The 15,584-nt window shown below is 39.0% G+C and overlaps 1 protein-coding gene across 2 annotated transcripts in view; it reads right to left on the bottom strand.

The window, feature by feature from the left end:
- Positions 1 to 15,584, bottom strand: part of TMEM131 (transmembrane protein 131) — a 193,471-nt gene that overhangs the window by 29,619 nt on the left and 148,268 nt on the right. For both annotated transcript variants that reach the window (XM_029232608.1, XM_029232607.1), the window contains exons 23-31: positions 14,165 to 14,303; positions 13,341 to 13,450; positions 12,822 to 12,888; positions 5,656 to 5,807; positions 5,109 to 5,251; positions 3,959 to 4,145; positions 2,720 to 2,905; positions 1,753 to 1,911; positions 789 to 1,366 (exon numbers count right to left, since the gene is read on the bottom strand). In XM_029232608.1, the coding sequence (XP_029088441.1) occupies positions 789 to 1,366; positions 1,753 to 1,911; positions 2,720 to 2,905; positions 3,959 to 4,145; positions 5,109 to 5,251; positions 5,656 to 5,807; positions 12,822 to 12,888; positions 13,341 to 13,450; positions 14,165 to 14,303 (1,721 nt within the window). The remainder of the gene's footprint in view (positions 1 to 788; positions 1,367 to 1,752; positions 1,912 to 2,719; positions 2,906 to 3,958; positions 4,146 to 5,108; positions 5,252 to 5,655; positions 5,808 to 12,821; positions 12,889 to 13,340; positions 13,451 to 14,164; positions 14,304 to 15,584) is intronic.

Genomic DNA, 15,584 nt, shown 5'->3' with positions numbered 1-15,584 from the left:
CGCTGGCCAACGCCCTGACTGCCGTCTTGTGAGATCCAGAGAAGTCGGCTAAGCTGCACCCAGATGCCTGACCCCCAGAAACTGTGAGATAGTAAATGGTGGGGTTTTAAGCCACTAGGTTTTGGGGTAACTGTTACTGAGAAATGGATAACTAATACAGCATGAAGAACTCTAAAGCAGGGGTCAGCAAACTTTTTCTGGAAAGTGCTAGACAGTACATATTTTCTGGTTTGTGGACCTTACAGCCTCTGTTGCAGCTGCTCAGCTCTGCCACTGCTGCAGCACAAAAGCAGCCACGGACCGTGATGAACGACCGAGCACGGCCGGGTCCTGATAAATCCTTCTTTACAACAGCAGGTGGTGACTCGGCCCACGGGCTGTAGTCTGCCAGCCCCGCTCTAAAGCACAGCTTGTGCAGAAGCCCTATTTTTGAGTTAAAAGGCAGATGATCTCCGTTCTGTTAAAATTATTTTAACAATTAAAGAGCTCAACCCGCCACAGTAACACAGTAATCACACGCCGTTGAAAAGGAAAACAGCAGATGCCCAATAACTTCCTGAATTTGGCAAGTAATCTAAGAAATACAAATATCTTTTATGACACATGGGTACCTCTATCTGCATCTTGATATGGAAAAGCTGAAGTCCAAGAGCAGAGATGAACCTGGGCCAGAAGAACACCTACTAAATTAGCTGCTCATCACAACTACGATCACAGTAGCCCCTGCAACACGCGCTGGCTCTCCCCTCACACGTCACGCTTTCCTGGCCGTGAGAACCCATGATTACCTTTGCTTTTCGACAGTGGTGAAGGCGGCTGCTCTGCAAACACTTCCAGGGCTGGGGAGTCGTGGTGGTCGAAGTCTTTGTCCAAGGCTTCGATGAGACTGGTGATGTCCGAGTCCTCCGAGCTGTGCCGTGTGCTGCTGGGGTGCTCTGGGTGGGACGGGTGTGTGAGGGGTGCGGGGGACAGCCTCTCGGGCTGTGGCTCCTGATGCTGAGGCACTGGCGGTGGCGGTGGTGAGTGATGCTCCAGCGGGCTGTGGGCATGGTGCTGGCTGCCGTGCTGGCTCTGTTTTGCCCCCTTGGACTTCCTGCCCGCTGTGTGACCCTGGGCCACGGCATGTGAATCTAAGACCAGGGCGCTGGCTTTGCTCGCCGACTGGGCGTTAGTCCTGCTAGAGGTACTTGCGCTGCTTTTGGCTCTGACGTTTTCCACGTCAGCTGAGTTCCTATTGCCGTGACTGCTGTGTGGGTGGACTGGTGGGCCACACTGCTTATGACTCCCTGCGCTGGGTCGGGACGCCGAACCGCCTGTTCCACAGAACCCCCTACTGTGACTGGGGTCACAGCTGAGTGTGTTCAAGCTGAAAAAAGGACCAACTGAAGATCAGTAATAGCAATCTACAAGATCTAAGATTAAAAGCATTACTTCATCAGTATAGCCACCATAAATATGAACTACCCGAAGGAGAAAACAGCAAGAAACAGGATACTTTCCACAACTGGACTGGGTCTGTTCTAACTGACAATATAGGAATTGAGGTATTGATACAACTGAGAATATTTTAACCTTTATCAATATAATAAAAACATGGCATTTGCTATGAGTTCTTAGTAACAGAGCACTATACGCAGGGTATTAAAGATTTTTCCCCCTGAGCAAAGATGAAAAGAAGAAACTTATTTTTTCTTTTAATTACATCGGCCAAATCTATATATTGGAGAATTTATTTCCGGCAGGTGAACATACTTTCCTTCAGATGAAATACCAACGATTCTCCTGAGATCAAATGGTCTTCCCACATCAAAGGGCGGGTTCGAGGCCTCAAAGGATAGTCGCCTTCGAAATGGCTCCCAAATTCCTTGAGCTTCTAAATAGGCTGTTCCAATTACCAAAAGAAACAGTGCACTGCAGGGGTACAGAAGTTGGAGAATCGGGGTTCATTTGTGAGTGCAAGAGTAACAAACTGTGACATTAAAGGCAAGTTTCTTCGTAAAGTACAATATGATATAAAAAACAAAATGCCTGTGACATGACAAAAGAGCATTATGGATGAAAGGTTGCACACTGACTTTTCTAGAATGCCAACGTACACGGAGGCTCGTACGGAGGAAATAATTATTTGTATCAGAACAGACACTGGAGGGTAGCTTTTCTTTTACCAAGAAGAAGAAGCTCTTATCTTTTCTTTTACTTCTAACTCTCTAGGCCAACTCTTTTCCCTTAAAGGATGTGCAGGGTAACTATGTAAGTTAATTCAGAGGCGAGTATATCTCATTCTTAAAAAAACATAAAGAAATATGCTGAAAAAAAGATGAGGATGTTGACGGTTTAAAAAATATTTCTCATCAGTTTTATATTGCTTAGGTATGGCTCAGGAAGAATAAACTATTATGTTGAGTACATTACAAATGCCCAAATCGAGTAACCACCTGGTAAATTATGCATGTTTTTTTCCTTCAAGAAATTAACCTGTACTTAATTTGTATAACAAATTTCAAAGGTAGAAAAGACTCTGGTTTATCGTATATGCCACCCAAGAAGGGTTCAGTTCTGACTGCTCCCATTGGTGTATGTAGGCTTGACGAGAGAGGTCTGCCTGCTTTGTTCGTTGGTGCATCCCCGGCACTCAGAACAGTGACTGGCACGTAGTGGGCCCATGATAAACAGTGTCAAGTGATGCCTAAATACTAATCTCGAAAGAAGACACAAGTACCTCATTATTCCTGAGATGATGATGTACAGAGCCAGCTCCCAGTTGGGCCTGGGCAGGGCTTCTGCACAGGTTGCTAACATATGGTAAGGAAGGGATGCATTCAATACAAATACGAATTCAGAGCCACTGGTTGTTACAAACTTCAGTTCACGAATAACTCTAGAAGCTGTGAAATCAGGAGTAAACCTAAAACGGAATGATGGCAGTGAGACTAAAGTTTTTAAAAATATTCTGCAAACAGTTTAAATATAATGCCTTTGAAACAGAACACAGAATTTTAGAGTTTGATACTTTTATTCAACTTTCTCATTTTAAGATGGACAAAGTATTGCCCTATGAGGTGAATAACCAGAACAACTATATTCTGTGGATAATTGGAGAAGTGACATAAAAAGAGAACAATAGTCAGCTTCCCATGGTCATTAACTAGGAAAGTAGTCTCTGAGCTTCCTTCCCTTCCCTCCTCCTTCCTCCTTTATTTAATCCACACTCTTCTCCTACGGTGCATTCCCACTGCCTTTTTGTGTGTGTGTGTGTGTGGAGAACCACCCTAGCCCTACTGATGTTCATCGCCTGCAGCACTGCTTTCTGCCCTAATTATATTATTTTTATTTTGTTAACTGTACGCTCCGCAAGCACACGCTCTGCATGTTGAGGAAAGGTGTCTTATTCCTCACGGTACCTTCAGGTACCAAGTGTATGCCTTACATGGAGTAATGTAGTTACTTATAAAGTAAGTGTCCACTGAAGGTCATGAAATTATCATTCTATTAAGGGGACGGAAGTTTACATTTTATTATATAAACTTTATAACATAACAGGTAATCAGTTGTTAAAATATGCTGCAACTATTGCCGACGTAGGCATTAAAACTGTCTTCTGACCAAAATATCACACATTTGTATACACTGCACAACACAGAAAAACTGCATGTGTGTAACACAGGTGTCTGCTCTGCTGCTGAGACTGAATTTATAGTCAGTTTCCTACACAATCTTGAAAATAATTTTGAAACTGGTTTCTAAGACTATCTGATCCACTTTGGAGTTTCACAATTTTGAAAACAAAGATATGAAGAAATAACCAAAGATTAAGTGAAGAAAAAAATCAAATGAATATATTTGTGGATAAAGACCTTTTTTTGTGAGTATGCAAACAATTTTAGCATAAAGTTTGAACAACTCCAGTATAAAGTTAATGAGAAGTTAGTGATTTGTTATCGTATGAGAAAATACTTACAAAATGATTATGTCTTTAGAGGCATTGGCACTCAGTGCAAATTCTTGACAATTGACAACTTTAAAGCCATATCCCTCGCATGAGTACCCACTGACTTCAATGGTTTCTATGTGAATTTGAAGTTGTCCTGTATTCTCTACTTTAAATGTTCTTTTCAATGTGAAATTTGGTTCTCTTAGTTTCAAACCTAAAGGAAAAAAATGAGGAGTGAGTATAAATCTTGCTATCCTGTGCACCAGGTCCAAGTAATGATAATACCTTCTTTATGAATGTATCCCAGAGATTATGAACGGAGCCCCTCAGGGCAAAGAGATCAGCCATTACCCAGGTTTCATCAGGAAGTATTCTACTTTGTTAAGTCATTTTAGATGGCAGAACTTTAATTTTGCACTAAGTCCCCTATATACGAACGAGTTTAGTTCCAAGAGTGCGTTCGTAAGTCCAATTTGTTCATAAGTCCAACAAAGTTAGCCTAGGTACCTAACCAACACAATTGGCTACATAGTACCACACTGTAATAGGTTTATAATACGTTTCACACAAATAATACATAAAAAACAAACAAACACAAGAAATAAAACATTCTTAATCTTACAGTACAGTCCCTTGAAAAGTACAGTAGTACGGTAAACAGCTGGCATACGGGGGCTGGCTGCAGTACCAGCTACATCACCACTGCTTTTACAGTTGCTTCTGGACATCCTGGGCTTGAAATAAAGGTACTGTGCACTACTGTACTCTATACAGTGCTGTAAAGTACACAAAAGCACAACCACTTGTAGAGGACGCACGCACGTGACAATGTGCGCCAGACACGTGAACTAACTTACGTGATTGGACATGCAAACGCATGTTTGCATCTTTGAAAGTCTGCAACTTGAAGGTTCATATGTAGGGGACTTACTGTGCTTTATTTTTCACATTCAGAGTAAATCATCTAAGGCATGCAATGAATACTGACATTTCAAATTTTTTAAGATCCAAACCAAACAACTCTGAAAGCAAGTCAGGGTGTCTTCTTAAAATCTCAAGTATCCATCATTAATATACACATGTGTACATGTAAAAATACTGTTCTTGTTTTTGGAATTATTTACTGTTGACAACAAACGCTGAAATTTGTGCCCTTGGATATGACAGGAATACTCACTGTCTGTACAGTCTTTTAATAATGCTTCTGTGATTTTAAAGCGCAAGGAGCTCCCTGGACCTGGAAGCTTGCCTGCGACCCTCAAGTTCTCAGTTGTTCCTTGTCCTTGGACCATCACAGCATCCATCACAGTCAGGTTATTTCTATGTAAGAACAAGAACCACAGATTTTCCTCCCATTAAATTTGCACAATCTTTTGATCTATAATTTTTACTGTTACTTTATAAACCATGTAAAAATTAATACACTAAATTTAATGGTGAAGCATTTGCACTTGAAAAAATTTTAAATGTTTACACAAAGAGGAGCAAGAGTTTTTCACTTTGAAGAGTCACACACGGTACAGGAAGACAGTATTCAGGTCTTCTAGCTAAAAATATCACAAAGGTATGTTTCATGAGGCGTGGTGTGTGTGTGTGTGTATTTCGGGCAAAATGAATACCCTATTTCAGAAATAAATTAATGCAAATATTAATACTGAAACGAATCAGGAAAGGACTCTATGTAAGTACTAAAAGTCACCCCACACTTAAATCACAGAACATACCTGATTACGATTAGGGAAGAAACAGTTCTATTGTGAATTGGAGTAAACTTTACTTTGACAGATTTCTTTTCTCCAGGTTTTAAAATTAGGTTTAAAATTAAATGTCGGGAGAGGCCCTCTGTAAATCCCGTTGAACTCTGCAGTGGATGAGCCTTGAATCATTGGGTAAACAAGCAGGAGTCATTAGTATATTCTCTGGAAAAGTTTTTTTCCCTTTACCCCATCCACAGCCCAGTATTAGTTTCTCGAAGTGATCAACTATATAAACAATTTTATCCCTGATCATTTAGAGGCTGGATGGCTGGCAAGCAGAGCTGGGCAACCAATGATGACACTTTATATTCTGCATTAAGTCCCAGAAAGGGCTTTGCTCCCCAGGTCACCGAAGTCTTCATGTTTGTACTAAGCACTTGTTTTTGTGTACAGATCTTTTTATTTTTAACTTTAAAAGTTTTGAAACATGACACAAAAACAGAAAAGGACACAAACCTAAGAGATGAGTAGCTCAGTGTTTTAGCACAAAGCAAACAGCTGTGTACTGAACACCCAGCACCCCGAAGTCCTACCGGTGCTGCCCCCACTTTCAGTCACTGTTTTTCTGCCCCTCCCCTCAGACAGATATCAGCTGGAGGATCTTAAGGTTGCATCATTTTATTTGTAAAAATATTTCCAATTCATATCAAGCTATCTTTGAATTTTATTTTGAAAGCTAAGCCCATAACTACTGTTTCATAAACACTTGATGATTTAAAGTTCAAGTAATAGCTTAGTTTAATAATCAAAATATGACTTCCTGACAGTTATAGATAAAATTAAAAAACATTTGTTTTTTATTTTAAAAAAAATCATAGTTCACATATAAGGTCACACTGTTCTGATTTCAAGTAACGTTAATCTTAAACTTTTTTGGGGGAAGGGTTGGTAATACTTGGGTATAAATGTCCATGGCTCTACATGGTTCTGCTAACTTGTGAAAGGAGAGTGCATTTTGTATGATTTTTCTACTATATACAGACCTATCTACTTCAACAGCATGATTCTACAAAATAACTTCATAGCCAATAGACTTTGTGAAGCACACTACTTTTTAATTCTCACTTCTGAGGCAAATATTTTTTCCTACATCGAAAATTCTTCTCTGTCCATGTCTACTAGGACAACAATCTTTTGACTGCTCCAAAATGGTTGGTAAATAGGTTCCCTTTTAAATGAACTATTCTGAGTAATTGATGAACACGTTATACATTATACATATATTCGCCAAAACAAATTAAACTCTGATGACTTGGAAAATACTTCAGGATGTTGTAATGCCTCTGGGATATCACTAAGGCCCTCAATAATTCTCAGTAATTGTTGTAGTGGTGGCTCTTAAAAAGGGATTCATGGACTCCTGGGGATCTCAGAGGTCTTTTCAGGTGTCAAAACTATTTTCAGAACACCGACAGACATTCTTTGCCTTTTTCACTGTGTTGACCTTTGCACTGATGGTCAGCAAAAGCAATGGTGGGAAAAACTGCTGACCCTTTAGCTAGAAGCAAGGCAGTGGCATCAAACTTCCCTAGTAGCCACTGTCTTCCTCACTGCCATGCACTTGCAGTTAAAAAAAAAAAAAACCCCAAAACTGTTACTGATTAAACAGTAATAAATATTAATCTTATTAAATCTCAACCCTTGAGCACGTGCCTTTTTTTGTTTTTGGATCACTGTGTTTTGTCATTTGTCTCTAGGTATTTTTTGATTTCCTCTTTGATTTCTTCAGTGATCTCTTGGTTATTTAGTAACATGCTGCTAGGCTCCATGTGTTTGTGTTTTTTACATTTTTTTCCCTGTAATTTATTTCTAATCTCATAGTGTTGTGGTCGGAAAAGATGCTTGATATGATTTTAATTTTCTTAAATTTACTGAGGCTTGATTTGTGACCTAAGATGTGATCTATCCTGGAGAATGTTCCATGTGCACCTGAGAAGAAAGTATAATATGCTGTTTTTGGATGGAATGTCCTATAAATATCAGTTAAATCTATCTGGTCTATTGTGTCATTTAAAGCTTGTGTTTCCTTATTAATTTTCTGTCTGGATGACCTGTCCATTGGTGTAAGTGAGGTGTTAAAGTCCCCCGCTATTACTGTGTTACTGTCGATTTCCTCTTTTATAGCTGTTAGCAGTTGCCTTATGTATTGAGGTGCTCCTATGTTGGGTGCATATATATTTATAATTGTTATATCTTCTTCTTGGATTGATCTCTTGATCACTATGTAGTGTTCTTCCTTTTCTCTTGTAACGTTCTTTATCTTAAAGTCTATTTTATCTGATATGAGTATTGCTACTCCAGCTTTCTTTTGATTTCCATTTGCATGGAATATGTTTTTCCATCCCCTCACTTTCAGTCTGTATGTGTCCCTAGGTCTGAAGTGGCTCTCTTGTAGACAGCATATATATGGGTCTTGTTTTTGTATTCATTCAGTGAGTGTGTGTCTTTTGTTTTGTTTTTTTTTTTTTTTTTTTTTTTGCGGTACGTGGGCCTCTCACTGTTGTGGCCTCTCCCATTGCGGAGCACAGGCTCCGGACGCGCAGGCTCAGCGGCCATGGCTCACGGGCCCAGCCGCTGCGCCACCAGGGAAGCCCGAGCGTGTGTCTTTTGTTTGGAGCATTTAATCCATTCACATTTAAGGTGATTATCAATATGGATGTTCCTATTACCATTTTCTTAATTGTCTTGGGTTTGTTTTTGTAGGTCCTTTTCTTCTCTTGTGTTTCCCACTTAGAGAAGTTCCTTTAGCCTTTGTTGTAGAGCTGGTTTGGTGGTGCTGAATTGTCTTAGCTTTTGCTTGTCTGTAAAGCTTTTGATTTCTCCATCGAATCTGAATGAGATCCTTGCTGGATATAGAGTAATCTTGGTTGTAGGTTCCTTCCTTTCATCACTTTAAATGTATCGTGCCACTCCCTTCTGGCTTGCAGAGTTTCTGCTGAGAAACCAGCTGTTAACCTTATGGGAGTTCCCTTGTATGTTAATTGTTGTTTTTCCCTTGTTGCTTTTAATAATTTTTCTATGTCTTTAATTTTTGTCAATTTAATTACTATGTGTCTTGGCATGTGTCTCCTTGGGTTTACCCTGCCTGGGACTCTCTGCACTTCCTGGACTTGGGTGGCTATTTCCTTTCCCATGTTAGGGATGTTTTCAACTATAATCTCTTCAAATATTTTCTCAGGTCCTTTCTGTCTCTCTTCTCCTTCTGGGACGCCTATAATGCGAATGTTGTTGCGTTTAATGTTGTCCCAGAGGTCTCTCAGGCTGTCTTCATTTCTTTTCATTCTTTTTTCTTTATTCTGTTCTGCAGCAGTGAAATCCACCATTCTGTCTTCCAGGACACTTATCCATTCTTATGCCTCAGTTATTCTGCTACTGATTCCTTCTAGTGTATTTTTCATATCAGTTATTGTGTTGTTCACCTCTTTTTGTTTATTCTTTAATTCTTCTAGGTCTTTGTTAAACATTTCTTGCATCTTCTCGATCTTTGCCTCCATTCTTTTTCCGAGGTCCTGGATCATCTTCACTACCATTATTCTGAATTCTTTTTCTGGAAGGTTGCCTATCTCCACTTCATTTAGTTGTTTTTCTGGGGTTTTATCTTGTTCTTTCATCTGGTACATAGTCCTCTGCCTTTTCATTTTGCCTGTCTTTCCGTGAATGTGGTTTTCATTCCACAGGCTGCAGGACTGTAGTTCTTCTTGTTTCTGCTGTCTGCTCTCTGGCGGGTGAGGCTATTTACTGAGCACGTGCCTTTTCAACACCATGTGATCAAATGGAGTACGCACGCAGCACCCCTTGCAGCATATTGGACCATGCTGTCTGGAAGATCTATTGTTTCAGATGCCAACTGAACTAGTTCCTGTCTCCGCAACACCATTTATATTTGAAAAAACGATTGACAGTCAATATATGGTTATTCAGACTGGAGTAGTTAGTAGACATTTTTACGAAAATGAAGTGCATCTGTTCCTTTAAGGAAACAACTGAAGCATTTGTTGCCAATGGTAAGATTTGAGTGTTTGAGCAAAATTTAGAGTTTTGGCCCTGTGAGCTTTAGAGCCAATAGTTAAAGAACACCCTGATGAGATTAGTGGTTGTAAGGATGAGTATGATTTTCTGGGTCCTGCAGAGTGAACTGTGTCAACATTTGGAAGCTCTTCATATCTTAGTGAACCAGTGTTTTCCGAATGACCAATGCATGGTGTTGTGATAACTAAAGAAGCAATTAAGACACTCCTTTCTGCAACCAGATGAACGTGTCAGGTCAGGTCAGATATTTATCATATACTTCATCAAAAACGATGTATCATAAGAGACCGAATGCAGAAGCAGACAGGAGAATCTATCTGTATATTAAGTCAGAGAGCCATTGAAGAGCTCTGTAAAACAATCTACTCTTCTTGCAAAATGGTTCTTAAAAAATATATATATCTATTTTTTCATTTTTATATTACCTATGTCAAATAGAATGGGCTTATTATTATTTTATTATTTTAAATGAATTAAACCAATATTTTAATGATCTCTCAGTTTTAATTTCTAATATGTTAAATATTGATAGATGCAAACCACATAAACAAAAAACCTCTTTGGAGTCCTTAATAATTTTTAAAAATTGAGATAATGTAGAAATCCTTAATTATTGTTCAGACTGTAAAGGAATGCTGAGACCAAATATTCTGAGATCCACAGTTTTATAGCACTGTAGAGAACTGTGATAGAATTTATCCCAAGCTCACCCTAAGACCTCCTCCAGCATTTCTTATTTAGAATGAATTCCTGAGGTCTAGAGTATTCTTATTCATCTTCCTATCTCTCACAGTACCTACATCTTGTAGGTACCACTAAAGATTTGGTAAGATAAAAAAAAGGTAAATATAGGTCATGTACTTCTCATGAGTATTTCCTCTCTTATAAAAGCAGAGTGAAAGGAATTTCTGGTTACTGAGCTTTCTAGATATTTGAGGTCTAGATAGCCTTGAACTTATTATGTTGGTACTTTATGGATGGAAAAAGCAAAGTAAAAAAGATTCCAAGAGAAGGGCATGGACTAGAATATGAGACTATCTAAATTTCAGTCTAGTATTCTACCTATTACTCAGCAGAAAATAAAAATACAACATTGAAAATTACTTTCTCTTTTTAAAGAGAAAATTTCTTTCTCTTACTTTCTTATATAAGATTTACTTAAAAATAGACATAAAAACAACTCCATAAAGGCTTGGCTAATTTATGCCTTATACATTAAAACACAAAGCTATGGGAAAGGACACAAATCCTTCAAGAACTACAAAACATCTAGCTGGACAGGTTAATTAGTGATTCCTAACAGTAATGACCATGTGTCACGAAAGTATGGGCAAGGGTTCTGGACTCTGAGAGAACTAGATTTGAATTTGGCCCTGCCAGTTATCACAGGTAGGAACTTGGGCAAGTTACTTCCTCTCTCTGAGCTTTGTTTTTCCACCACCAACAGAACAAGGGAAATACTTATTCTTAGGGTGGTTAGTAATAGCTCAGCCTGCCTATTGTAATGATTACATGAAATTATAAATGTGAATGCACCTGTTGATTATAGTGATACATATGATACAGTGATATATATGATATATATATGATACAGTGATATATATGATACACTATACACATATATATGATACAGTGATATACATGATACACTATACACATATATATGATACAGTGATATACATGATACACTATACACATATAGTGATACAATGCTGATACACAGTAGGTGCTCATGAAATACTGAAAACCTTCGTATTGCCTTTCTTTCCCACCTGGTGAGCCACAGACTGACTCATCCAGTCAACATTCATTGAGGGCTTCCTATGTCCCGAGCAACCCATCTAAGGGCTTCCATGTTGGTCTGTTTAACCTGTTCAAAAACTTTGTAATATACAAATTATTAACTTCACTTACAAGTGAAGAAGTTGAAGTTTGGAAAGGTTTATTTACTTGGTCGAGGTGACCAAGTTAGTAGGTACAAAGCCATGGTTATTCTAGGAGCCAACCTCCCTTATTCCAAATGGGAAGCCGCAAAGCCACAGCATGGCAGGAAGGCATCCTGTGGCTACTTGACAGACTGGGACTGTGCTCAGAAAAAGAGCTCAGCAAAAGGAGAGAAAGGAGGTGGTCATTTACTGTTTCCACTCAAAGTAGTTCAGATGATGGAGGGTTGCTAGATTCCTACTCTCATTCACTCAACACCCTTCGCACTATAAATGTGGGAAGGAAACCATATAAGTAGAAGACAAGCCCTAAAGGAGCTTATACCCAGAACTGGGAAACAAGGTACCTACCATACGTCAAAAAGAAAACAAAAAACACCGCTAACGTGCTTGCAAACAAAGATTCAGGGAGAGCCAGAGAGCCGGATCAGTGCACGCTCCACAGCCATTAGGGCTGGTGTGAACAGGCTGTTTAAGGCTGGATGAGAGTGGCTGGGAAGGGCATCTAGGCCAAGAGACTTGGGCCAGTTTGCAGGTGGCTTTAGTTCCCAGTGCTAATTTCCTGACTGACACAGATCCTACACACTCAGTTCTTATATAATCATGAGTGGTTAGTGGCTGCTCAGCCCGGCCTGTATGATAGAGAATATCTGGTCCTAGAACAAACCAGTTTATGTGTACATTTATTAGTTTAAAATACTTGTTGAGTTATAGCTATGCTCACTACCGCACTAAGTATGAATACAGCTAGCCGTGGGTCTGGCCTCCATGGAGCTTACAATCTTATTAGAAAGTGTCCAAAGTAAAAATTTAAATGACCAAGCTCAATATTTTGAGGCTTAATAAAAAACAAACATTATCTATCAGTATACACCTTATCTACTAATCTCAGAGGTTCTGGCAGACATTATTATGAACCTTCATGAGCTTAATGCTTAATGCCCACAAACAAGACCTTCTATCCAGGGTGCCTCATGGCAATCTAAATCCCACCCATTCTTCCGGGGCTTTTTGCCTCTAAAATAATTACTAGACTGTTCTGACTTCTCCAGTAACTTGCCCTTCAACCAATTTAAGGATGGTTAATATTTTTCTTTCACATTTGCATTGATCATATCGTAGAATTACTTCTTTGGAATAGTATGAAGTCTGAATACTTACACTGTTTCTGAAGACTTGGAATTCTAGTGTTCTTAAATCTATCTTTGCCACCTTACTTAAGTTAAACCTGAAATTAAAAAACATGCAAATATTTCTTTGTAAACAGCATCATAATTAAAGGGGTTATAAATACTAAGGTTGTGCTTATCTTTTGGCAGATTTTGAGATCAATGTTATCAGATTAACAGCCTTCAAAAAATAGCTACAACTTACAGTTAATATTTTGTTCACTTTTTAAAACTAAAATATTTGAAAGGCTCCACCACTTGCTTCCTCTTTATAAGATTTTAGGAAGGAGTTCTATATTATTTTTTTCTTGTCTTAAACTGGGAGCTTTTCTAGATGTTTAATATAATATCCATCTCTCTCCCCAGAACCTTCTCTCAACTTCAATTACAGATGCAGAATTTCTCTAAGCCCAATCTATTACTGTATGAGCTGAAATAAAGTTTTCAATGTGTAAAATAATAATTCACTGCTAATATGAAAACATTCTGATAATCTACCAGCAATGCCTACCTTGATATTAACTTATCTACAAAGACGGAAGGGTTGGAATATAAGGCCAGAGGAATAAACTGAATGTAGACAGGCGCATCTGCAGGATTTTCTAACGTAATCTCTTCTTCCTTAAACAAAGTAAAGACACAGTAAGTGAAAGACTGCCACCGTTAAAAGAGCCAGGACATGCAGGCAACCTAAGTGTCCACTGACAGATGAATGGATAAGGAAGATGTGGCACATATATACAATGGAATATTACTCAGCCATAAAAAGAAACGAAACTGAGTTATTTACAGTGAGGTGGATGGACCTAGAGTCTGTCATACAGAGTAAAGTAAGTCAGAAAGAGAAAAACAAATACCGTATGCTAACACATATACATGGAATCCAAAAAAATAGAAATGGTTCTGATGAACCTAAGGGCAGGACAGGAAAAAAGACGCAGATGTAGAGAATGGACTTGAGGACACAGGGAGGGTGGGGGGGGTGGAGGGTAAGCTGGGATGAAGTGAGAGAGTGGCATGGACATATATACACTACCAAATGTAAAACAGATAGCTAGTGGGAAGCAGCTGCATATAGCACAGGGAGATCAGCTCGGTGCTTTGTGAACACCTAGAGGGGTGGGATAGGGAGGGTGGGAGGGAGACGCAAGAGGGAGGGGATATGGGGATACATGTATACGTATAGCTGATTCACTTTGTTATACAGCAGAAACTAACACAACATTGGAAAGTAATTATACTCCAATAAAGATGTTAATTAAAAAAAAAAAAAGAGCAGATACTTCATAACCCTATTACAGATTTCCCAGAACTGATGTCACTCTGAATACTTACTGAAGAGCAGTTTGTATTAGTAAGGGGAAACCTCATGTGATGGGGTGAGCTGAGGACGGACGGCCAGGAGAGCTCGGCAGTGATTTTTGACAGTATGTTTTTTTGAAGGTCTGTATTTACTTCAAATATAGCGCTCAATCTAGAAAAACAATTTGTAAGTCACTGTAACAAAAGGAAATATTTGAGTTTTCTGAACATAGGAAATTCTATTAGACTTGTGTATTTGAGAAATTTTACTTGCTCTAATATTTAAGTATGCTTTTCATAGAGACATGTATGAAGATGCCTCTATTTTGGCACAAAGAGCTGCCAAAGTATCACTGATCACCTGTACAGTATTGTTTTCATACTGAATTCGAAAGGGAAAAGGCAGGGATATTCAGATAACATGATGTTACGGGGATCCTAAAGGATCCTGCATGTTTAGCGGAAAGATCCAGACACCAACAGCAGGCAAATGTTTTCAGTAGAACTAATAAGAAGGTAGTGCACTGCTTGGCATATGGCTTTTTCCCCACTTGAGATAAAAAAACAAAACAAAATCCCGATACACAATGAAGACATCAGTTGAAGAGGTAACACATATGAGGATTCTGTCCAGACATATATAGTTAAGAGCAATTTTCAGGGCCTCATTTGACTATTTCCCTACTTATGAGTATTTATAAGCCAGCGGTTAAGAACTCAGAGCACATTCCCTAAGGAAACAATATTATAAATGGGGCTAAGGTGCCTGGGCACAAACACTGAAGCCCGTTTTATCCTATAAGACTACTGAATTATGACACCCTAATATTGGTGAGAGTACCGGTTTTGTATGACGAGTAACGAATTCTCTGTAACATTCACGCTGAGAAAGTAAGACAAAGGCAGGGGCAGGGAAAATGCCACATTCACTGTGCAACCGGGACACAGTGGCACAGGGCAGGCAGGGAGCCTGGGTCTTTAGGAGTGAAACACTAGGCTCACAGAGAGGAAAGCAGGGGTTTCAGGGGGCGGGGCGTGAAGAGGTTCCTTGGCAGATGAACCTAGGGCAGCACTGCAAGTTATTTATTCATAATTGGATGTTAAATTGTGTACCTTACAATGTCCGCTATGGAACTGTAGAGGACCAAGGAGTGTTTGAATTAGTGTTCTCTTAGTGAGTTCATTAAAAGTCGTCTCTGTACTAATTTTAACCATTTTAAAGTTAAAATTTAACTCTCTTTTGCCTTAAGAGAACCTTTCAGAGAAGATAGTTCAGATAAATAGAAACCTGCAGATTTAATCATTCATGGCTTGAAAATCTTACAGTAATATAAATTGGAAGATCTTGATGATACTGACAAATACATTTCAAATCAGCCAATGGAGAAGAACAGTTTTCATCAGTTTGCTAGTCAAATCCTCTTCTGAAGTACACAGAAAGATCAAATTTCTA

The sequence above is a fragment of the Monodon monoceros genome, unplaced genomic scaffold (assembly GCF_005190385.1).
Source record: "Monodon monoceros isolate NGI ecotype Baffin Bay Population unplaced genomic scaffold, NGI_Narwhal_1 Super_Scaffold_19, whole genome shotgun sequence".
NCBI lineage: Eukaryota > Metazoa > Chordata > Mammalia > Artiodactyla > Monodontidae > Monodon > Monodon monoceros.
Note: the sequence above shows the minus strand (reverse complement) of the source record. Positions and strands in the feature narration are given on the sequence as shown.